Below are 24,058 nucleotides of genomic sequence, written 5' to 3' on the forward strand. Positions count from 1 at the left end.
AGTTTCCAGATTGAAATTCACGAAATGCTTTTTATTAGGCCTAAAATGAGGCCCGGCCTGTTAACTACAGTTCATATAAAACTTAACAATCAGAGGAGTAGGATCCCAAAAGCACCAAACAAACAGAGAATCTCTCTGTCTCAACCTCAATCTCTTGACCCTCCCGCCATTACAACCACATTATATATCTACCATGATCTGAAATATAACTGGATTTCATCTGTAATATACATAATAATTCAACACACTGCACATAGATAAAATAAATAAATATACTGTTTGCCTAGTTGATATGCAACTCCAATCCTTTGATCCAGCCAACACCTCAACACCCGGTCTACTTGTCCATTTTGCTGACATGTTACCATTCAGGTTCTGCTGGGACTGTGGCTCCTGTCTTAACTGGCTGATGTTGAGTTGCTGGAACATCTGGTGATGTCCAGACTGAGCAAGATGAGAACAGGGGGAACGATTAGGGACACTGCCGTAGTAGATGATGATCCGTCAGAAGAGCGGAGAGAATGAAGAACTGGTTAAAGCCTTTTGAGATTCGAAGAAATCGTAAAACAAAATATGACAATCATTCACTAGACTGTTTTATTAATTACATAAACACACAGAGACCAAGCCAAAAACCATTTGCATTAACAAGAACTATGGACAATAAAAATAAGAATGGAACTAAACAAGCTTCATTCTTTCATTCCACCTTTGAACCTAAAATATTAAAACGAAAAGAGAGATAGAAAAGAAAAAAAGAGAAAACATACTTTGCCTACATGATGGTGATGTAGCGATTGGTGCCGTGCCTAGCCCAATAATCCTTGAGATCAACGGGAGAGGAGAGGTCGTGGCCTTGGCCAGCTAAACGGCTAAGTAGCCTGGAGAAGACGTTTCCGCTCATTTTCCTACCGCCCACTCGAGAATGGCGCTTGTTTGGCATCTGCGGAAGAGGATACAGAGACAAAGTGGTAGTGCAGCATGATGATTGCCACCCGCCGTTCCCCCATTTGTAACAGTGACGAGCAGTACCAGTACAAGTGCACATGGGCACTGGCATTGTCGTCTCATCGAAGGTGACAAGGTTTAAGCCGACAACGTTACTGTCCCAATCTTTTCTGCATTTCTTTCCAGGAGAAGCAACATGATCTTCGCCTACTCTCTTTCCCTTTGACCTTGTTTCCTGTTTGCGCTTTTTCTTCCTTTTACTTGGAGCAGCTTCATGTGGAATAGTTGACAAGGGGGAAGGGTTGGGTAAGTGAGAGCTTTGGGAGGCACCGAGCTTTGCACGTGACAAAATGTAGTTTAGATTGTGTTCACGGAACTGAAGAGCACTTAAGGCACTGTCCCTCTCCAGAATAGCATTATCTCTTAGAGAGAGAGCTTTGTCGCGTAGGTCAAGTGCTTCGTCCCGAGCGGCTAAAGCTTCCTGCTTGGCAGCCAGGGCGTCGTCTCTTTCCTTGAGGGCAGCGTCTCTCTCGGCAAGGATGGACATGATCTTCTGATTCATGACCAGAGCATTATGTTGGTCCTCCTTTGTCTGATGATGATTAGGCATCGCATTCCACTGTTAGAAAAAAAAAAAAAAAAAAACAATTCCCCGATTAGCTTTCCAACCAAAGTAGTAATAAAGAATCATATTTAAAAAAAAAAAGAAGCTTACGACAGAGTGTGTTCCTTCTTTGTAGTAATCGGGGTTGTAACGCCCATTTTCATACTGACCACCGCTCTCCATCCTCTGACTTGAAAACCAGTAAAAGCAAAATCAAGTATTTGATATATAATAACAAAGCAGCAGAGCAGAAATGGTCTTTGAATACGGTTTCTAATGAATGAATGTAGGGATGGTGGAGCTCACAATTATTTACTACTTGTTGGATAAGCAAGCAATCAATCCTGAATCTAAGCTTTGGCTATTTGAGATCATCCACAATTTTCCCATAAAGAAAAACAGTATGACATCCCATGTAAGACTCTCTACATCAACCCAAAATTCAAACGATTAGCTCTAAATAACAGCAAAAATAAGACTATCTGAAAGATACATATAACCATCAAACAGTTTCAATTTCAAGCTCCCATAATAATCCAAATTCGAAAGAAAAAAAAGAGATAATAATTCAAAATTGAGAAACGAAAGGTGAACAATAGATGTATATATATTCGGATTAAGCATATCTATGTGTAAGAAAATTATAATAAAATTGATTGGAAGCCTTACGGAGAAAGGAGCGAAGGGAATAGAGAGCAAAGATCTCGGGAGGGAGGAGGGGGGGAGAAGGAGGAGGGAGGGAGGTTAGTATCGTCTATCTACAACATTATCTTGGAAAACGTGGGCCGAAGGGAGCCCAAATAATTAAGCCCATATTGAGTTGTCGCTTTGCTGCCTGGTGTTGTCTGGTCATTAGATATCGAGAATCGTTGGAAATGTCAGCGTTCAGTGGAGAATAGACAGCACCTTTCTTCGGCTTCTCCTGTACATTCCATTTTCACTGGCTAACGGACCTGCATTTGATTTCACTTTAGCCACCCTCTTCTCAACTGAATCACACATTCTTCAACAGCAGCAGCTTTAGAATCTGAGATTTGGCATCTATGGGTGTCATGAGACCTGACTGAGTTGGTGATGAAGTCTATTGTCCCCGTTGATCATTGCCGTTATCTTTCTGCTGGAATGGCCATTGGTATCGTTGGCGATGCTGGTGTCAGGTTATCTGCAGACTTTTGGCGATGCTGTTTGTTGAGAGAACTGATCACATCATACACATCATACACACAAATTTTTCATATTATGTAATGAGTTTTTCCATAACAGAAGCTTGACTGTAACAGATACAAATAAAAACACTGATTGAAAAATATATGTTTTACACACAACGTTGGCTCCTTCAAAATACCAGAAGAAAAGGACACAAAGAAGATACATATTATACACACTGTTACAAGAGTTAGAAAAGCATAGGGATGCTTTTTCTCCAGCTACGCCATCTCTGAGCTGTCAAGAAGGAAGGAGGGGTGAAGGCCAGTCCAAACATCTCCTTCATGCCTCTCCCTTGCTCAGCGAACCTCACAAGCTTCCCTACAACATCTGCGCTTTCCACAACCTGACTCATGTCCTTGGGATTGCTCCAAAGCTCGTTCACGAGTTGTAAACGCCTGCGTTTGGAGTTGACACCAATCCCAAACTTGTGATACATTCTTCTCCTCTCTTCTCCTGAAAACCTTTTCCCCACCAGCTTGCTCAGCATCATTCTCTCCCCGTGAAGCGCCTTCCGGCTTTTACCAACCCCACGAAAGAAAAGAGTAAATAAATATAAATAAATAAAAACACCAAAAAGAACGTGTATCCAACCTTGAAGCCAGAGTTAAGGTTTCTCCTCCTTCCAAAGTTTGGTTTCCCTGAGAGAAGCGAGCTTTCATAAACAAAAGTCTTCTTAGCTCAACCCCAATGTAGATTGAATCAGCCTCATCATCTCCTTTGAAGAGCAAGTAGAAGTATGTTCTATGCACCAAAGAGACGTTACAGCTTTGCCATAGCTCAACAATCTCTCGCCGCTGTCTCTCAAATTCCATGTCCATGATAACCAGACCAATATCCCTCCCCATTTTACCAGAATCATCATCACCAATCGACACCTGATTGAAAATTAGTTGTAATCTAAGAAGAAGAACCGACTAGTATATATATAAGCTTACCTGGCCTTGACGCTTAGCCATCTCCTTAAGACCATCAACGAAAGTGCGGATGCTAGTGATACCTCCCTCTTCTCCCAAGGGCGTTCTGATGCTCTGAGTCGCAGTGGAATCGCTCCCGCAAGAAGACAGCGAATCATTCCTTGACACACTAGAACCCAACTCTAAACCAGAAAATACTATCTTCTTGTGACTCTCTTCTTCTGGTCTTTCTGTCCCTATGTTTTCAGGTGGAGTGCTCGCGGTCTCTCTGCGGTTCCAGCTTCTCAACCTCACATTTTGGCCTACACTAGCATCCTCACTAGGGCCTAAAATGTTCTTAGGTTCTGCTCTTTTTTCGTCTTTGTGGTTGACTGTAGCTGATTCCTCAATCTCAATGCATTGAACTTCTCTGCAATATTCTTCTGATGGATCTTCTGAACGCGTAGGCAGCTCTTCATCATCATCATCCTCAGAATGAGACCCAACATAAGCTCTTGTTATTGATGTCTGTGACACTGAACCATCCTCCCACTTGTCAATGTGCTGCGGAGTTCCACACTTCAACAGAGTAGAAGCAAAAATAATGTGAATATATTTGTTGCATAAAGTGAAATTGTGGGAAAAATAAATACCTTTGAGGCCTCATCGAGTTCAACCATTCTCATGATATCTTCAAGCCGGGATTGAGCAAGATCTCTGTCTTCTCTCAACTCTGCCATCTCCTTTTCCATCTGCATTCAACATTACACCTTAGGTTAGCATTAACCCAGCCTGAAAAGGAGATCTATCATAAGCACAAACCTTTTGTATCTGAAGATTCTTCTTCCTCACCGTCATCGCACAATCACATTTCGAGGCAGGCGTGGCAGGGGTTCTCAGCTCGGTCTCGAGCCTCGCAAGCTCACGCTGTAGTTGCTGCAGCAGGGCCTTGTCTGACATAACGACGTTGATCCGGGCCTTTGTGGTAACTTCCTTTGCACAGCAAGCAAACAAGAGAGTGTTCCTCGTTAGCTCGACGTGACTCCTCGCTGGGCTCAGAGTGCAGATGATGGCAGTTCTTGAATTCCCACCCAAGCATGGCTGTAGAATTCGTGTGAGCTTGGAGTCTCTAAAGTTGATGTGCCCTTGCCTTCCCTTACTATATAGATCGATCACCCAGTGCTTAGACAATTAAAGTTAATCTACTAAGGATGTATTGTTTACACACCTAAGTTTACGGATCACAGTTCCAAGAGTAAGCAAACTTCGGTTGATATGGCAGCCTTCCTTGAGCCTCGCACCAGCTGACATCGCCTGTGATGCACGCTCGCTTCCCGCCAGATCTATGAAATTCTGCACGTTAAAGGAAGAATAATGAACAGAAAAACATTAACACCCCAGGATCCAACATAAAATAAAGGGTTGTTGATGAGAGAGCATACCACACTCGCCATGAGGGTGGTGGAGTTTTCTTTGTCTAAGAACTCACGAGCAGAGCTTTCAACCGTCTATAAAAATACATTCAAAAGCCAAAGCTAAGTAAAAGAGAATCATGGTATCTTAAATACAGTGATAGATAAAGAGTTTTAACCAGTCTAATAATCTGATGAGATCTGGAACTTCTCTCATTCAGTGAGGTTTCACCAATCTTACGTTGTGCTGCCAAAAATTATTGAGACATTTAAGTTACAACATTAATCTGAATAACAATCTGATTATTATTATCATATACATATATATATATATATATATATATATATATATATATGGCTACTTCATAGAAATGCAAAGTGATTTTTGACCTTCACAAACAGATAGAAGGTCCTTGAGATGGTTCCAATCTCGCAGAGTTTCCTCTGTGGCTTTTTCAACCACTGTCCCTTTCTAGTAAGAACCAAGAAAGAACAAGAAGATTCAGACAAAATTTACAGAGCGCTCAGTAAAGAAATTTGACATGAAAAATTTTACCTCAGGATCGTCTCGTAGCCTAAGGGATGTACCATCGGAGCTGAGCAAATCTCGGATGGCCTCATTGTAGATCTCTATAGCTGAAAATTTAACGGAAAATGCTCTTTCTTCATGCTACAGACAGCATCCATATTCAATTAGTATTGGGTGCAGCAGTCAGAACCAAAAAAAAAAAAAAAATTGATATATTGGAGAAGCCTGATTGCCTGAAAAATGTAGTTAAAAATGTCAGCCACAGCAAACTCAGTGATAGCAGACATGGTGTAAGTCTTTCCGCTACTCGTCTGGCCGTACGCAAAAATACTACCTGTCAAAAACGTTACAGTAAAATGTGAGCATATCGGTTTCATTCATCACCAAGATAAGCATATTTGAAGGAAGATTACGTACAATTGATTCCTTTGACAACAGAGAGAGCGATGTCCTTGGTTCCATTCTCGTAGACTTGTCTGGTGGAACATTCACCTCCGTATACTCTATCTGTCACCACACCACAAAAAGGAAATGGGAATCTGAGTCTTACATAGAGTAGAGATGAAAGGGTGAGAGATATAAAGGTAGTTTGTCTTAGAATATCAAGGCCAAAGTAGAGTTGAGTTCATATAAAAGGCTGTGGTGCCTACTGGTAAAAATATATCTATCTGTCATCTTAAACATGGACTATAAAAATAAGTTCATATCCAGTGATGCTGGTGAATCTCATAATCAGGAGGGCTACTACCTATTTCGTTGGAAAATCTAATATATATATATAGTAGTTACCAAAAGAATAAGCAGAAGGAAAGTTGGAGGATTGGCGGAAGGTGTTTCTTCTGTACAAAATGGTGGTATCATTGAGACATTCCCAATCCTCCGTAGGTTCGTTAGAGGCAATCTCTTTCTGGTTAGGGGGCCTCAGTCTCACGAGAACCAGTATCTTCTCAGACATGTGTGTCTTTTCCATCTTCCTTGTGGATTTTGCTTCAACAAGTCAGCTACCATAAACATGAAACAAGCCCCTATAAAAGGAAAAGCATTTTGTTCTGCTGAAAGAAAGAGAGAGAGCATTCAGTAAAGAGAAGACAATGGTTGTTGTTATAATTTAAATAAACACAAAAAGGCAGTTTAGTTTAGTTAAGAAGGTGGCCAACCTCAACTGAAGAAAGAAAAGAGATAACCGACTACTATATATCTGTAATGGTCACCCACTACGCTTTAAAAGACTTAAGGTAACGGTTTACTAATCTAAACATTGTTAAATCGAAAATGTATTCTAGACATTAGATTTTTATAATATTCTAGCTAGTGACCCGCAAAGAAAGAAAGAAAAAGAAGAGAATAACTAACTTTTGAGTTTAGTATTAATAATATATAAGTCTCCTTCATCAGTAGAGAGACGACATTGTCAGACAGAAATGCGCGTTTTAAAGGTATATGAGAGAGAGATAGATTCGAGTTTAGTGTAACAAACAAAACAGAACGCAGAAGGTAAGTGAGAGTTGTCTTCTTCTTACAGAAACGAAGAAGAAGAAGAAGAAACAAGAATGTGAGGGAGGTTGATTCTTCAAATAAAAATTAAAACATGGTGAGAGAGAGATACCTCGGAATCGGGTGAGGACTGGAGACAAAAAAAAAACAAATAAATATATTTATTTAGCAGCCAGCCCAGTCCACTCTCTGCTACTGATTTGGTTCTTCTTCTTCTTCAGTTTGCATTTCCTCTCTCTCTCTCTCCCCGTCTGGAGGGACCACTAGACCGATCGGCATTGATTTGGTCCCGCAGATCACCGGCTTCTCTTTCTCTCCCGAGAGCTTGAGGGGGAGTGACGTGACAAATCTTGTTAATGACCTTTTTGACCTTCGACATCTTACTGCCACGTCGACGTCCCTACGTTGGGCTTATATTCAGCGAGCCTACTTCCTGAAATGAATGGATATTTATTGGGCTTTACAAACAAGTATATTGGGTATTAGTTATATGTAGCCCAATTAGTCTTTCATTATGACATTGTGTCTGCATGCATGCATGTGGAATTTTATAGATTAACGTATTTATAGGTAGTAGTATAGAGTTACGAATAATAATGTTCTGAGACCACCGTGAGCGTCCAAGTGGTCCGGATGTTAAACATAACATAACCATCTATATATAGAGATAACTTCATCAATATATATATATATATCAGAAAAAACAAAAACTTATTAAAGGAGTAGCTAATGCAAATTAACCAGACAAAATAAAATGTTTTTGACATATTTATAAGGACAACCCAACTCAAATACAGATGCAATCAAAACATAATCGGCCTTCGTCTCCAATTTCACAGCATCATTAATTATTCTCTTCAATAGGTGTAGCCTTTGACGAACATACCCTCCTTAGCCTCTTCAGACTCACCTTCTCCTGTGTATTTTCCAAGCTGAGCCAGCGAATTGGCCTTGGCTCTAGCCAATAGAGTGGTCTGAGCTGCGTTCACGTTCTCAGCTCTGCCTCCCCATGTTTTCAAACATGTGTTCTGCAGGGCACGTGCGTAGGAGAAGGATACATGCCACGGGTTTGGTGCTTGGTTCATCGCGTTCAGGTTCAACGTTGCCTCCAACTCAGACTGTCCTCCCGACAAGAACTGCAAAACCAAAACAAAAAAAAAACTTTACTTCCATCTCAAGCAACCAAGATCTAGGGTTCTCATCATAAGCAATTTCCATCAAATCAAGCAATATTTTGATTTTTATAGATATTTTTATACTATGTGAAGTGAAGAGAGAGGAATAGAGCTTGCCATGATTCCGGGGACGGCCGGAGGGATTCTGTTGCGGAGGAGTTTAAGGGTGTAGGAGGCAACTTGTTCAGGAGTAGCTCTGTCTTTAGACTCGGCTCCGGGAGTCACCATGCTCGGCTTCAGGAGAATACCTTTGTACAAGATGTTGATATTTTAACACAACTTGATAATATAAGATAAGCAGCTCCATATACTTAGCTAGTAATACCTTCAAACATGACATTGTTCTGAGCAAGGTAAAAGAAAACCTCAGCCCAAACCTTCTCTGCTACTTCGTAAGTCCTGTCAATGTCGTGTTCTCCGTCCAACAATATCTCTGGCTCCACTATTGGAACCAATCCACTGTCCTGAATAGACAAAACACAATCTGCGTGTGAAATAATAGCTTTAAAAGAATCCGAGTTGACCTGTTGCTTGAAAGAGAAGCAATGTGTGTTTACTTGTGAAATGGCAGCGTATCGGGCAAGGCCCCAAGCAGCTTCTTTAACAGCTAGAGCAGACGGACCATTGGGAATGCTCACGACAGTACGCCTAATTAAACCATCAAGAGTACAAAAGTCAAAGAAAAAACTCAGCCGAGAGGAAACATTTTGGATAGGAACAGAGGGTACTATACCATTTGGCGAAACGAGCACCCTGTTGATAGTAAGCAGCAGTTCGGGAGGATAGACCATCGAGCCCTTGGCACCATGACTCATTGTTAGAGCCAACAAGTGGGACCAAACCCTACTTCCATAAATAGATACAACTCGCAATTAGATTCCTCTAATCAAGCACCACGTTAGGTACATATATATAAAAAATAAGCATGCACTTTAATTAGTCATACCTTGTCGACTTTGATACCGGGGACGATGTTCTGCTCGACGAGGACGTCGACCATTTTCTTGCCTTCGGTTGTCGACTGATACAGAGTCTCCTCGAACAGGATTGCACCGGAGATGTACTGTCCGAGTCCTGGTGCAGAGACCAGCAATGTCCTGTATGCTTGTCGGTTTGCCTCAGTGTTCTCTAGCCCTATCGAGTCCAAACGCTTCCCGCAAGTCGCGTTCGACTCGTCCATCGCCAAGATTCCTCGTCCAGGAGACGCAATTGTTTTCTGCTCCCAACACCATAAAACATCATTATTATCGTAATTCGAGTTATTTTATACTAACTTTTATCTATGAATATGAGCTCTTATATTAACAAACATGAACTAAAATCAACCCAAAGTCCCAACTAGTGAAAAAATGGTTGTGAAAAGAAAGAAAAGTTAAGACTACAAATTAATAAAAAAAGAATTGAAAATAGAACATAATTAATTTTGTTAGGCATTCCAATTCAAAAGATCAAAAGAATAAAAGAAGTAAAAGAAGTAAAAAACCTTTATGTATCCTGCAGATAAGACACGTGACAAAGAAGAGGATATGTGTGGGTGGGAGTACTAACCGCTGTCTTAACAAGCTCATCGGCGTAGGAAGAAGCGGCACGGACGGTAAGGGAGGTGGCGCGGTTACGTATGACGACGGCGGCGGAAGATGGCTGACGGAAGAGAACGCTTTGTCCCTTGACCCACTCCGATTTGTCCAACACAGGAGATGCCTTGAGGAGTGATGTTGATGCCATCTTTTGTTAAATGTTATCTCTTTCTCTTCTCTCTGCCTTAATTTGGTTTGTTCGAGAGACACACAGTGGCTTATGAATGATGACACACACACACACCACCACCTTATCTCTGAGGAGGAGGAGCAACCTCACTCTCTCTCTCTTTTGGATTTATATTTCTAATCAGATCAGTTATTTGAGGTTCTTGTGACCTTGCCAATTACACTCCGCCACGTGGAACGTAATCTTGTATCACTCACAATTCAAGAAAAATACCACATGGAATGGAATCGTCTATGCATGCCATGCCATCATTTACATGTTTGCTTCTTCTTTTATTGCTTATACGGGAATTACAAGTACCCAAAAAGGTAAACATTCGTTCATGATATGATTTCTTATGAAAATAGAATATATTTTTATGCTGTTAGCATGCAACAAAAAAAACCTCTAAAATTAATATGTAAGAGTATCTCCAATGGTGTTACCCACCATTGGAGTCCTTAGCAATATAATAGTAGTTTTTTTTTGAATAGTTAAGGACTAATCCTAATTGTATGTTCAATGGTGTTATCCATTATGGAGTCATTAGATTTTTTTTTAATTGAATCTTAGAAATTAAAAATTATGAAATTTGCAAACATCTAGCTAATCACATGACCGAAAACAGAAATGAACGAATCAAATAAGTTTCTAGTGCATACATATCAGTCACCTAAAGCCAAACCGAAGTACATCATTAACTCTTATCATCTATGAGATCAGTGAGCATACCTAAAGCCAAAGCAAAGTAGATGAAGGCAAGGGTTGATGAAACGCAGATGCTTGAAATTAAAATATCATCATAACCAGTTTTGAGTACAACAAGAGCAAATGAAATAGCTCTTAGCCGAGTCTACAAACAGACTTATAAAGGCAAGAAATACAAAGCTAAAACAAACAAAGTACCCGTGACTTTGGTCTTGTACACATGGTCTTGTATTTCACCTGAAATAGAGAAAATGCAACCTACTTAAGGAAAGTACAAGAAAGAAACAAAAACACATAAGCAACCAGTGACGTTAGAAGCTCCAGTGTCCACGGGTTAATGAAAGCCGTCGGAATCATGGGAATGACTAGCGAACCGCAGAACCACCCCACTGTTAATGCACCAAACCTGCAATCATAATAACCAAACCCCAATAATTGAAAGGAAAAAAAAAACAATCCAAGTTCTCGTTTCAGCTAGTTTTCAAATAGCACCAGGAGTTTACCCGATTAGGCAAGCTCTCCCCAAGCTCTTTGTCTTCTCATTAAGGAAATATACGCAGAAGTTTACCAGGAGGCCCAGATCTCTTCCTCGGAGGCGTAGGGGCTAATCCCTAGACGCTTGTACGGGTCCCAGACCCTGGTTAGAGGGAACGTGAGGACGTTGCCTACACACAAAAAAAGGATAATTCGATTTACATGAGTTAATAAAAAAACAGAGTAAAGATTGAAACTTTAAAGAGAGGAAGGGGAGATGATAATAATAACCTCCGTATGGAGAATCAGCGGAGGAGCACTTAATGGGTTTGAAACTTCTCAAAAGGTTCCGAGATAGTGACAGTGACTGATTTGGATTCCGTAAGAGAGAACTGTAATCATAAACAAATTCATAAGCTCTTAAGATTCGATTATGGAACAAGTATACGAACAAACCCTAGAATTTGAAATTGGATAAGCCGAAAGAAGGTGAAATGAAGGCAGACGAAGGAGATAGAGAGAGATGTTACAGCTTCGATGCAGCGATGAACGAAGAAGATACTGTAGAGCCAGAGAGAAGAAGAGACGACGACATGGTTTCATAATCGCCGAATCGCCTTCGAGAGAGCTTTTTTTCGTGATGGAGAAAGAGAGTAAAAAAAATTTTCCACACGCGAAACACAACTCCCAGCCGGACCACTCACGCCTTGCCACGTCCTTAAGGATTTGATCCTTAGAGCATCTCCAATGGTGTTACCACCATTGGAGTCCTTAGCATTATTTTAGTAATTTTTTTTTTGTTTGAATAGTTAAGAATTCTAATAAAAAATGTTTGTCCAATGGTATATCTAATTAGGAGTTCTTAGATATAATATTGTTCCATGTTTCCTTCACCTGAAAGAGATTTACAAGATAGAAATTAGACATCAAAAGTAATCAACTTGTTCTCCTATACAATCGAACTTGTTCTCCTATACATTCACAACATTAAAGAATATGACTTATAAACAATCTGAAAAGAATCTGAAACCGTAAAGAATTCACAACATTAAAGAATTCACAGAGCACACAGTAGTAATACTAATCTATGAGAAGAAGATAGTACTTCTGGGTAAACAAAATCTAAAGAACACAACACTCCAATCGTAATAAATCACAGAGTCGAAATCTTAACAACACAACACAACACAACCCTTTTTGAATTACAAACAAAAATCGTTTTCAAACACTAACTACAAACGAAGACTTTCCCAAATCAATTCAAACACAAATCGTTTTGAAACCTTAATAGATTGACTCTTTCAAAATAAGAGAAGAAGATAATCCCAAATCGCATGAAACCAAGATCGTTTTCAAACATTAATGTACCTATGTCCACAAATTTTTAAACTAAGCAGGTTTAAGAATCATGGTTAGAGTTTAAAAAGAATTACTAATCAGATTTAAGAATCATGGTTATAGTTAAAAAAAATTACTAATCAGGTTTAAGAATCATGGTTAGAGTTAAAAATAAAATTACTAATCAGGTTTAAGAATTATGGTTAGAGTTAAAAAAAAATTAATAATCTCAAACCAATGAGACAACGCCAACACATTAAGGACTTCATCCTTTTAATCCTTAGTTAAGGATTCATTCTTAACTTTTCTTAACTGTGTACCATTTTTTAATGTTTGTTTAATGATAAAGTGCTAAGGATCATAGCTAAGGATTTGCTATAATCCACCATTGTACATGCTCTTAGACGCCTTAATTAAGGATCAATCCTTCGGTTACGAAATTTTTTTTTTATTATTTATATGTCATTTGCCTAAATAATCGTGCTAAGGATTCATTACGAACCCGCGTTGCAGGTGCTCTAACTCCGTGTGGACCATAATATTATGTACTTACTGTATTTATTTTCTTGAATTGTATGTTTGTGCAGCTACATGTTATCATGATGTTGGGCTCAAAGAACAAACGCATCATATTCAATTACAAATAGTGGCAACAGCCAACAGCTTATATAGACTTACAAAAACGGTGTTTTGATAAGAGAAGAAAAATTCATGAGGTTAGAGACTTAGAGCATCAGCAATGCTAGAAACTTTTTTTGTTTCTTAAGGTAAAAAGTAGGTTAAGAAACTTTGTTAAGAAACTTGGTTAGAAATGAAGATACAGATATCGCACGGGAGAGAGACAAGCGAGAAAAGAGAAGAAAGAAGAGAGAATGGAGTTGATTTGTTTTGCTCCCTCTCACGCGTCTTTCTTTCGGTCTCGCCTAGATGACACGTGCCTCCACAAATCACAAATAAACGTTTCTTAATTAACAAACAAAATCTGAGTTTATAACCATTTTTGATTTAAATTCACTCTTTTAATTGCTAAGAAATCTCGCTATATACAGCGATGCTGTTGCTCTTAGAGTATCATTTTAAATATCTTTAGGATCTGGCAGGCTTTTATCATCTATTCCTCTAGTGAAGTCTAAAAATTGAAGGTAGAGAGCTTACCGCGTCTCTTCACAATCATCTCACGTACCACGTGTAACATATACAGTGGAGGTTCTTCGGATTAATTCGACTAGAGGTTTTCGGGGTACCGAAAGAGAAGAGGTAATCGATCATACAAAATGTGTATCTCGAATGACGAGTGGAGACAAGAAAAACGAGCGGAGTCAAGAAAACCAGTAACTACTAAGAATCAATTTTCGAGTTTAGAGCCAAAGATGCGTATAAAAGTTAAATTTATAGAGAATGACTTGTGTGAATCCATGCGTTTCCCTAATTAAGGCTGAGGTTGAATGCGTATGGAGATTTCAAATTGTCAAGATTATTTGTATCCCCAAGACATTTTCAAGATTTATATAAAATGGTTTATTGTTATAACTTTATATATGTTGAAGATTTGGAAAAAGAAAGTTGAAGTCAGGTGATGTTGGGATTGCTATTAAAATAGGCAAAGACACCAACTAGAGGTGCATTGATATACGTCGTGGGCTCAGTGTCGGTAGCATTTGTCCGTTTTCCAATGAATGTATCATCTACGTTAGGCCCGCCAACCACCGCTCCTACTAATATGTTTGGGTTTGGATTGTCTGAATGGAAAATATTCCATCCTTGTGTGCACCCGAACGCAGTGCTTTGAACCTTAACAGACGGTATAGACGAGCCACGGTGGTGGACCTGTCGCGGGTACTGATCGCCGTACCCAACCATGTATGACACGTGCATTGGATTATCTCCCAAAATGTAGTCCACCTATATATGTACCGCAAAAAAAAAATGCATATGCCTTTGATGGGCCTATCTAAAGCATATATACACAACAACAAATGATGTTTGAGTACCTGTCGTTTAACTATGCGCCGAAGAGAATCGGGTTGAAACTTGAGGTTACCGCAACTGAGTTGTTGAGAGGATTTAGAGAGGTAGTCCGCGTAGGTAAGGATGAGGAAAGACATTGCGGCCGTGCTCTGGAGCTGGCTGCCAACGGGTTTGTAAAGAAGACCGCCGGGTGTGTAACTCATGTGTAGACCAGCGGTTTCCGGAAATACTGCACACATCATTTTCTCCGCAATATCTTTAAATGGTGTTAACGCACTCACATTCTTCTCAAATACTTCCTGTTCACCCAAATTGACGTTTAAATAGCAAGCACTAATAGTATATCAATGGTTAATTATGTCTTTTATATAATTTGACCTAGTGGTTTTGAAAGATCATATATTTATATATATATATATATATACATAGAGAGAGAGAGAACTGGATCAAACCTTGGCAATGAGAACATCAACTCCCCCAAATTTGCTGTCCCAGCCAAAGTCCAAGTAATTGTAATCTACACCGAAAGTTTCACGATTGTTCACCAAGTACTCTAGGTAATTATCACTACCAGTCGCCCTCCTCAACCACGCAGCTCCCCAGAGCAACTCATCCTACATGAAAACAATACCATTTTATATGAAATATATAAAATATAAAAAAAGCCGGTACTATAGACATATTAAATTTCGAATAAAGGTGTATACCTTATATCCATTATTACTGCAGTAGAAAGGGCAAGCGGCGTTGTGCACGTTCTGATTGTCGGCATAAGAACCTCGATGCATATCTGCGTACTGAAACGTTTGTATGGCTTTGCTGAGCAATAATTTGGAATATGTAGGCCTCGATTGTTTGAATGCGATAGAAGCAGCTGCCAGAGCTGCAGCGATTTCACCCGCTAGATCGGAGGCTGGCCCTGGTGCATCTAGAGCGAAAGCGGTTCGTGGCGTATCCATATCTTCCGGTCTTTCCCAACAATTATGGTCGGGCTGTGCTTCACCTACCTATAGCATATTAATCTTATATTGTTAGCGTGTGTGCCATATATATTTTTCATTTAAAGCCGTGATTTACGAAAAATATAATACAAGCTAGGACAAACCAATCAGTGGAAATTAATTGCTTCTTCTCAGAGATGATATACAATTTGATTCTCTCATCATCATCAAGATACCTTGAAGTTCTATGATTTCCTTTCTACTATATTATAACCATATTATATAATGTTTACAAATCTTGATAAGTGCAAATTTATATTAACTACACACTCGTATACCCATTCATCCGTTTATATCCCGACTCTATTTTTCAATTGTAAAATTCTTAAAAATGTCGACAACGCACGACAAAATGGTGAAAAACAAATACTTGATAACGATGTTGGTGTGTACTGGTGAATATAAATAGGGAACTCATATAAATATTAAAAAGATTTTATACTATAACTGTTATGTCAGTAGATGGTATTTAAAAAAATGACGGTGCATTAGCGGTTTGTTTATACGAACATACTTGGACGAAAATGCGATGAGGGAGTTGTGAGACAGTCTTAAGGAGATAATCAGTAGCCCACTTGATATTTACGAGGTTGTGTCTAAAATCATTGTCAGACATGTAACAACTGAAGTCGATAGAACTCCAAGCAAGCATCGTGGCCGTAAAAGCCATTGGAAAATGAAACTTAACGTTGTCACCGGCGTCGTAGTAACCACCAACGAGGTCGGTGTTGAGGTTTTCGCCGTCCTTGAGTGCAGAGTCACCACGCCACAACATCCTTTGTTGTCTGGGAAGTCGACCGGAGCGTTGACCTTCGAAAAATAGGATTGACTTATGCAGAGCATCCGAATAGTTGTGAGGAATCACCGTTGGTACCAGGAGGAGAAGTACGAAAACTGTTAAGATTAAAATCGATGGTTTCATTTTTTTCTCTTTGCAATAAGGACTGAGAGATTTTGGTTTTTGGCATGAGGGTTTAGAGTTCATATTTATAGAGCTAGTTCAAGTATACGTATTTGGCTAATTTCGTATAATACCAATTTGCATTGGCTTGTAGTTATCCATCCATCATCCATGCATGTATTAAAATATTAAATATTGTTTTAATTATAACTCTATTGTTATCAAGAAGTCAATCATCATCTTACTAATTAATTGTTTAAACTTCAAATTTAGATAAAAATCTTTGATTTTTTTTTATTTGACTAGAAATGTACTTTTCTCATGGATTTTTAACAAGAGTAATATAGTTAGACCATGTAGTGAAAGTGTTGAATAAAAGATTCAACATAATCACTATAATGAGCATATTGAAAAATAAATTTGATGATGTAGATTATTTGGTGTTGAAAAGATTCAACATATTAAAAAAGTGAGAATCATCGACACATGTCAAATTATAGAGATTTTTCATATTTTTATATTCCTATATTCTTATTATAAATTGAAAAATTTATTTAATTTTATACAAAAAATTATTATTTGAAATTCTCTATAAATAAAGACTAAATTTATTTAATTTAGACATATTATAATAATTATTAATTAGTAAACGAGAGTGTTAAATTTTATCAAACAAAATCATTGTAATGTGTAAATTAAATATATGTTGAATGATAAGGTAAAAAATAATGTGGAAAGTTAAAAGATGAAAAATATGGTATTGAATCTTGAAACAATTTTACATAATCTTATATGTATATATATAGCATATATATACTTTTTTTGGTTAAGTACAAATCTTGAAGTTTACTCGGTTATATCTGGATATATAATCTGACAATCTATATTCCATATATACTTTTTGGTCAAATGTTCCATATATATACAAGGCGAGCTATGATGGTAGAAATTATTTCCACATATATATTTTGTTTCTTTGTAAGTTACTAGAAATTCTTCATATGTCGATATGATGCAAGGAAAAATATTAAATTATATCTTATCAGTAGCTAATAATTTAACTATAAGTAACATGCCTAAGAGTAATGCAAGGCTCACAGGTTAGATGAATGAGATCTGAATGTTTTGATGAATTGGATGAGATGCAAATATTTGCTGGAAGAACACTTCTTCATTATAATTTTTGGCATGAGTTTGGTTAAATTTGTTTTCATGCGTATGAATATTTGTTATTGAGTTAACACTTAAGTACTTAACACACTCGTAAAATGCTCGTCTTTATAATTTGCTTTTTAAATTGTGTGATAGTCTATTATTGCTTTTTAAGTTAGATTGGCTGTGAATCTTTCGGTTAACAGAAATAAATAAATAATTGTATTTTTCGAAACAATATTATTTATGTGGATGTATGATATACGAATAAACTATCCATTACATTTGAAATACAGAGATGATATCCAAGTTAAGTAATCCGAATGAGATATTCAGACTGGAATTTTCTTTCTTAGCTTTGCGTGTGTAAGATTGCCTACAAGGAACTTAAAACAAAACAAAAACAAAAACAAAAAGTGCTCCCATTCTTTCGATATCTAATGTTACTCCAATGACGTCAGCTAAAACTAGGATTGGCTGCAAAGTAAGCCAATACACCAACGAAAGGAGCATTGATGTAAGTAGTGGGCTCTGACTTGCGGAAATCAGACCGGTCATCATCGTACTTATCATCCTCTCCGGGCCCACCCACCACCGCTCCAATCAAAACGTTCGGGTTTGGTTCGGTCGAGTTGAAATAAACCGATCCGTCTTTGCACCCGATGGTGCCTGGATGGTCTACGATCGACGGCAGCGATGAGCCACGGTGGTGGATCCTCTTTGGATACCTCTCTCCGTACCCGACCATGTATGATAATCCCATTGGATTCTCCCCCAAAATATAGTCCACCTTCATTTTCCAATAAAAAAAACATAAATATCGGTGTTCAAAATTTTTTTAACATAAATATCATAACAAAGTAAGATTAATCCCTAATAATAACAATCTAAAATTAATTAATTTTTGCAATAATCGTGAAATTTTTTGTATTATTTTGCTTTCAATGAATGCATGATAATTGCTACGTATATCGTCAGGTTTAGGTGACTCGTCAGTTAGATAAGAGAACAACCAATAATCACTACAAACGGGAGAAACCTGTTTCTTGGCGAGACGGCGTAGATGATCAGGAGGGACAGAGAGGCTGCCACAATTGAGGGAGAGGGAACTTCTGGAAAGATACTGAGCGTATACAAGCAGGAGGAAAGATATTGTGGTCGCGTGTTGGAGCTGACTACCGCCGGGCTTGTAAAGAAGACCGCCGGGAGTATATTCAACATGCTGTCCCGGAGACTCCGGCACCAAACTACACATGAAGCTCTCCGCTGACGCCTTGTACGCCTCTAGGTTGTACATATTCCCTGTTATAACTTCCTGTACCGGAATTATAATTAATTAAACCCATCGGTTACCATATATGCCGCGTTTTATGTCTTAACCGGGCCATGTTGGGTTTTTCACGTACACGGAAAGAAAAGAACATAATCTTTACATGCACGTGAAATGCTCGTGTTTACATTTGCTTTACTTGCGAGAGTTAATTAAAGTTATGATTTCTATTAATTTGATCACGTAACTCTGATCAAAAAGGTTAGTATAGATATTATTTTTTAATATCTAACCTTGGACACGAGAACATTAAGTCCACCAATTTTGTTGTCCCAACCGAATTCGTCGACGTTCTCGCTAGCACCAAAGGGTTCACGGTTACTCTCAATGTAGCTAAGGTAACTTTCATCACCAGTCGCTTTTCTTAGCCAAGCTGCTCCCCACAATAACTCATCCTACACGTACCCATGCATCCCAACAACATTAATTATATTAAAAAATCACCAAGAAAAAATGTAATATATAATGATCAAGATTGTATGAATTTTTTGCGTGTTGAAATTTTTATTACTCGGGTTTTTTTACCTGAAATCCGTTGAAATCGCAGTAGAAAGGGCAAACGTCATTTTTGATATCATCATTGCTGCTATAAGCACCACGGTGCATATCAGCAAACTGAAACGTTTTTACAGCGTTTTGGAGCAACGTCTGAGAGTAGCCTGGATCCGATGATCGCACGGCAATTGAAGCGGCCGAGAGGGCCGCTGTGATTTCTCCAGCCACTTCAGAAGCTGGATTTGGGGCATTTACGACGTAAGCAGTACGTGGTGTATCCATATCTTCAGGTCTTTCCCAGCAATTATGATCTGCAATCGGATCACCTACCTACACATATCACAAGATTGTTTCCTCCTTTAATTAGTTTGCATATAGTTATATTAAATCCCTCTTAAAATAAAACAAATCATTAATGAAAATATACCAAACAACATCAACATCATATATCATTTCTGAGAGTCTCGAGTCTCTATCATCGCATATCCCAACTTGTATTATTAAATGATCATACTAACGACCCATGAAATCAATGTTAATTAATTCTATAATCAAATTCACTAATATATTTATGTGTGTTACTAAAATTCTCATTATTGCAATTATAGTCAACAAAATTGATAGTTGTTGGTTCCAAAAAAATAAAAACTATGGCTAAAAATAGTAGTTGGTCATCTTTATATCTACTACTATAAAGAGCGGGCACACAATCAAAGTATATATATATATATATATATAAAAATATAGAAATGTAAAATCACAGAGTAATTAATTACTTTTTCCTCTTAAAGTATGATTTAGAGTTAATTTCTTGCAGTAATCATTCGACGTTATGCGTGTGCAATAGCACCAATTAAAAAGAAAAAAAACTCAATTTTGGCAAATATTTAATTTATGATATATTTCGTAATGAGAAAGGAGAAATTAAATTAAATTAAAGGAAAGGGAAGGGGCCAAAAAAAGTGTGACGCAACGACCAATAAAAAAAGGGGGTGAATGTAGAGACAACTCTCTCTCTTGAGAGTGCAAATTAACAATCACGATCACGGGTTTCTTTCTTTGGCAAATCAAAACGACTCAGTTTCCCTTAGCTTAAGAAATTCCCGAAACTACCCCTCTCCTTAACGCATATGCCACTCACCGGCAAAAAACAGTTACGAAATTGAATTGCCATTTACGAACGAGCGAACCTGGACGAATATGCGGTTTGGTAGCTGCGAAACGGATTTCAGGAGGTAATCGGAGCTCCACCGGAGTGCGACCAGGGCGTTCCGAAGCTCCGGCGGAGGCATGAGCTCTCCGAATTCTATTACGCTCCAGGCGAGCATCGTCGTGGTGAAAGCCATCGGAAAATTGAATTTGACGTTGTCTCCCGCGTCGTAGTAACCGCCGGTTAGATCGGTGCTGTGCGTCCATCCGTCGCTCAGACCGGAATTCCGTCTCCACGTCAGACGCTGGTCGTTCGGGAGGTAGCCGGAGCGTTGGCCCTCGAAGAAGAGGATTGATTTCGAGAGTGCGTCGGAGTAGTCGTGCTGGTTCGACGACATTGCCGCACCAAAGAGGAAGAAGAAGAATATAAGTGAGAGAGGGTTAAAATGTAATTTCATTATGTCTCGGCGTCGGAGGAAAAAAAATTAACGTCGGTGGTTGAGTTTCTTTATGTATATATATATAGGTGGTGGTGAGGGAGCTGATACTGTCTGTGACTCTGCAACTGCGAGTGAGTCACGAGATGTGTTTATATATAACTTCCGATTTTTAATTAATTTATTAATACACCAGTATCCAGGCTTAATTATGTAACTATTTTCTTCCTTTTGTTTGTTATTTTTAGTTCTAAAAAATCTTATTCAGTTACTTTTTTGGGAGAAATAAATTGTGTATGTTGATATGCAATTTGATATTTAATACTAAGAAAATGTTTTTTATTTTATTTATGATTCTGTTGTTTCATAATATGAATTGGAACTTACATATTACATATCTAAATTTGCAAGTAAACAAAACTTTTAAAAATGAAAATAATAAGGTTCATATAAGTTTATAGCTATGAAGTTCACTTCTATTGTAATAAGGGCATCATTATTGGTGTCCCTTAGGTTGAGGCCCTTAGCGTAGGGTCTCTTAATTTTTAACTAAAAACGCTAAGGGACTTCTCTCAAGTTCCTTATTTAAGGGCCATTCCTTAGCTTTTTTAGTTAAAAGTTAAGGGACCCTACGCTAAGGGCCTCAACCTAAGGGACACCAATAATGATGCTCTAACTGACTAAGTAAGGTCTTTCATTTTTGTAGTTACTAGATAATAGGGTCTCAGAATGTTTTTTTTTTAACACAACCATACCATATATTAAAACTTGCAGCCCAACTAAACGTCTCCGAATATTTAAAATTAAAAATAAGCGTCTCAAATGAAATCAGCTATTAAAAATAAATTTTCCATTAAAATTTTGTAACTTGTACTCTTTTTGTTTTATAATATTTCTTAAAAAAACTAAAAAAAATTATATTGAATTATTTTTAAATTATTTTAAATAGATAAATAAATACAATTTGACAACTCATAATGAAAGTTATAAATTACATTTGATTCCATATACCGATAAATATAAAATATTATATATAAATATGATATAACTTATATTTTAAGCGGAAAATACTTTTAAAATAATTTATATCTTAAAACAAACGGTATTATATAAATAATTTATCATCTTTGGATAATTTTTTATTATCCTTTACTAATATAATAAGACTAATGTCTATTTGTGCGTGGACATTGTGCGTGTGCTAGCAGTAGCACTACCGACAAATGAAATTGGAGCGAGCGAGCGAACAAGCCCATGGTCTTTTGGTTTTTGCTATAATTTTCTTTTCATTTTGTTTCTTGTATCACCACCTTTATGAAGAGAATACAATGAAATATTTAACTACATTTTATAATGAAGAGAGGGTTTGTGAAAGTATAAGCGACATGATCAACATCATAAACAAATACTATAACTCTTTCAATATGCTAAACCGATAATGCAAAATAACAATTAATCTCGTGACAATGTGGGACCTGCTTGATACTGTAACATGATTCTGGCTTTGCACATAAGCGTTAAGTTGCTAAAGAAGTGGCTACAGCTTTACAAAATTTACTTTCCTTTTTTTCTTATTTTAAACCATTTTTTGTAACTTTTATTTTAAACCATTATCCTTCATAATTTTTCCTATCGGTTGTGTATTAATAGTGTCTCGCCTCATATGATTTAGCCGTTACCGTCCACGAAAGAGACTGTATATTATCGTAAGAATCAGTATGTAAGATATATAACGTATGGTTGTAACTAACATACTAAAATGCTTGATTGAAAAGCATACAAATAAATTTTTAATCAGCACATATAGTTTGCCCTTTTTCTCTATATAATATATGAGAATAAATCATAGTGGAATTAGATCTCACAAGGAACAAAATAATCATCTTCGTTTTAGAAAGATCAAGATCCGTAGACCCATACATATATACTTAGCCTCCTTGCAAAGACAACCAACTCCCTGTACTTATGGAACATCAAACACTCACAAACTCACACCATTAGGCAGGGGCGGATGTACAGTGTAAGCAACGGGGGCACGTGCCCCCGACTACTTTTAAAACCGTGTTCAGTTATAGCTTTTTATTTGTATCTTTTGTAGCTCAGTTGGTAAATGTGCCCCTTTCTGTTTCATATGTTGAGAGTTCGATTCCACCAACATTATTTTATGTGCATTTAATGTTGCAGTTGACACGCTTCATATGTATACTTTTTACCTTTTTTTTTCTTTTTACATATTTATTTCCTTTTCTGTCTATCTTTCTTTATTTTTTTCCATTTTGTTTTCATCTTTTTTTTTTTTCCAAACAAAATTTAGATTCATCTAATATTATTATAATAAAAAATCTATTCACTTTTTATTAATACTTTAGAATTTAGTTTTTTTGTGAATATCCGAAGATATTATATATTATATAAGACTTGGTGGGCACTTTTTACATATATATTCCCACTTTAGATATTATATATTTCGGGTGGGCACTTTACCCGAAATCCGAAGTGGCACCCGAACCCGATCCAGAAAACCCGAACCGAAATCCGAACCGAAGTAGCAAAATATCCGAACGGGTATTGAATTAGGAAAGATTGGATATCCGAACCCGAACGGGTAATATCCGAACCCGAATGGATATCCGAAGATAACCGAACATATGTATAATTAACCTTATATTTCTAGTTTACATCTTTTGTTTTATATAAAATATTTATATTGATACTACATATACTTTAAATTTATATGATATACATATAATTACATAAAAGATGATTTGATATTCACTTAAAATGCATGTCAAACTTTTTATTTCAGCAATTAACAAAAAGTTACATCCAAAATTTAAAAACAATAACCAAATTAATATCTTTTTAGTTTGAAAATGTTATGTTCAAATCCATTAACCATTCAATCTATTAAAAATAAAAAAATAGTTAAGTGAAAATTATATATTTAAATACAAGAAATTTGAAAAATGAATTTTTTTTTTTTTTCAAAATCTAAATATCCGAACCCGATCCGAAATAACCGAAACCGAACTAAAAATACCCGAACCCGACCCGAAGTATAGAAATACCCGAACGGGTTCTACACCTCTATACCG

General features: G+C 37.4%; 5 protein-coding genes across 17 annotated transcripts; all 5 read right to left on the reverse strand.

The window, feature by feature from the left end:
• Positions 1-16: 16 nt before the first annotated feature.
• Positions 17-10,421, reverse strand: LOC103861339 (protein BASIC PENTACYSTEINE5). Of its 10 annotated transcripts, none has more exons than XM_033290977.1 (5): positions 2,211-2,295; positions 1,859-1,983; positions 1,664-1,742; positions 771-1,567; positions 17-444 (listed from the first exon to the last, which is right to left on the reverse strand). In XM_033290977.1, exons 3-4 carry the CDS (start codon positions 1,733-1,735, stop codon positions 776-778), a joined length of 864 nt encoding a protein of 287 aa, XP_033146868.1. In that variant the 5' UTR covers positions 1,736-1,742; positions 1,859-1,983; positions 2,211-2,295; the 3' UTR covers positions 17-444; positions 771-775. The 10 variants fall into 10 exon arrangements, with proteins under 10 accessions (XP_033146868.1, XP_033146846.1, XP_033146823.1 ...); XM_033290955.1 differs by having other exon boundaries at positions 229-481; XM_033290932.1 differs by having other exon boundaries at positions 229-540.
• On the reverse strand, positions 2,781-7,492 carry LOC103864107 (kinesin-like protein KIN-7F). 4 transcript variants are annotated; one of them, XM_009143461.3, is made up of 14 exons: positions 7,202-7,492; positions 6,385-6,620; positions 6,013-6,102; positions 5,829-5,929; positions 5,623-5,736; positions 5,457-5,538; positions 5,246-5,313; positions 5,097-5,162; positions 4,883-5,007; positions 4,477-4,813; positions 4,308-4,406; positions 3,697-4,233; positions 3,353-3,636; positions 2,781-3,276 (listed from the first exon to the last, which is right to left on the reverse strand). In XM_009143461.3, the coding sequence occupies exons 2-14, from the start codon at positions 6,563-6,565 to the stop codon at positions 2,949-2,951; spliced, it is 2,412 nt and encodes an 803-aa protein (XP_009141709.1). In that variant the 5' UTR covers positions 6,566-6,620; positions 7,202-7,492; the 3' UTR covers positions 2,781-2,948. The 4 variants fall into 4 exon arrangements, with proteins under 4 accessions (XP_009141709.1, XP_009141054.1, XP_018509774.1 ...); XM_009142806.3 differs by having other exon boundaries at positions 6,385-6,644; XM_018654258.2 differs by having other exon boundaries at positions 3,697-4,218; positions 6,385-6,647.
• Positions 7,752-10,120, reverse strand: LOC103866271 (fructose-bisphosphate aldolase 2, chloroplastic). The gene is made up of 7 exons (XM_009144534.3): positions 9,813-10,120; positions 9,211-9,480; positions 8,998-9,107; positions 8,822-8,912; positions 8,590-8,728; positions 8,382-8,512; positions 7,752-8,225 (listed from the first exon to the last, which is right to left on the reverse strand). Exons 1-7 carry the CDS (start codon positions 9,987-9,989, stop codon positions 7,947-7,949), a joined length of 1,197 nt encoding a protein of 398 aa, XP_009142782.1. The 5' UTR covers positions 9,990-10,120; the 3' UTR covers positions 7,752-7,946.
• Positions 10,422-13,984: 3,563 nt separating the features above from the next.
• On the reverse strand, positions 13,985-17,540 carry LOC103867851 (endoglucanase 23). Its single transcript, XM_009146256.2, has 5 exons — positions 16,014-17,540; positions 15,206-15,505; positions 14,951-15,112; positions 14,522-14,797; positions 13,985-14,432 (listed from the first exon to the last, which is right to left on the reverse strand). Exons 1-5 carry the CDS (start codon positions 16,482-16,484, stop codon positions 14,100-14,102), a joined length of 1,542 nt encoding a protein of 513 aa, XP_009144504.2. The 5' UTR covers positions 16,485-17,540; the 3' UTR covers positions 13,985-14,099.
• A 227-nt stretch (positions 17,541-17,767) lies between these two features.
• LOC103868753 (endoglucanase 24) lies at positions 17,768-23,438 on the reverse strand. Its single transcript, XM_009147089.3, has 5 exons — positions 20,568-23,438; positions 19,408-19,707; positions 19,116-19,277; positions 18,592-18,867; positions 17,768-18,342 (listed from the first exon to the last, which is right to left on the reverse strand). The coding sequence occupies exons 1-5, from the start codon at positions 20,982-20,984 to the stop codon at positions 18,010-18,012; spliced, it is 1,488 nt and encodes a 495-aa protein (XP_009145337.2). The 5' UTR covers positions 20,985-23,438; the 3' UTR covers positions 17,768-18,009.
• Between the last annotated feature and the right edge of the window lie 620 nt (positions 23,439-24,058).

This window comes from Brassica rapa, chromosome A01, assembly GCF_000309985.2.
Source record: "Brassica rapa cultivar Chiifu-401-42 chromosome A01, CAAS_Brap_v3.01, whole genome shotgun sequence".
Classification (NCBI taxonomy): Eukaryota; Viridiplantae; Streptophyta; class Magnoliopsida; order Brassicales; family Brassicaceae; genus Brassica; species Brassica rapa.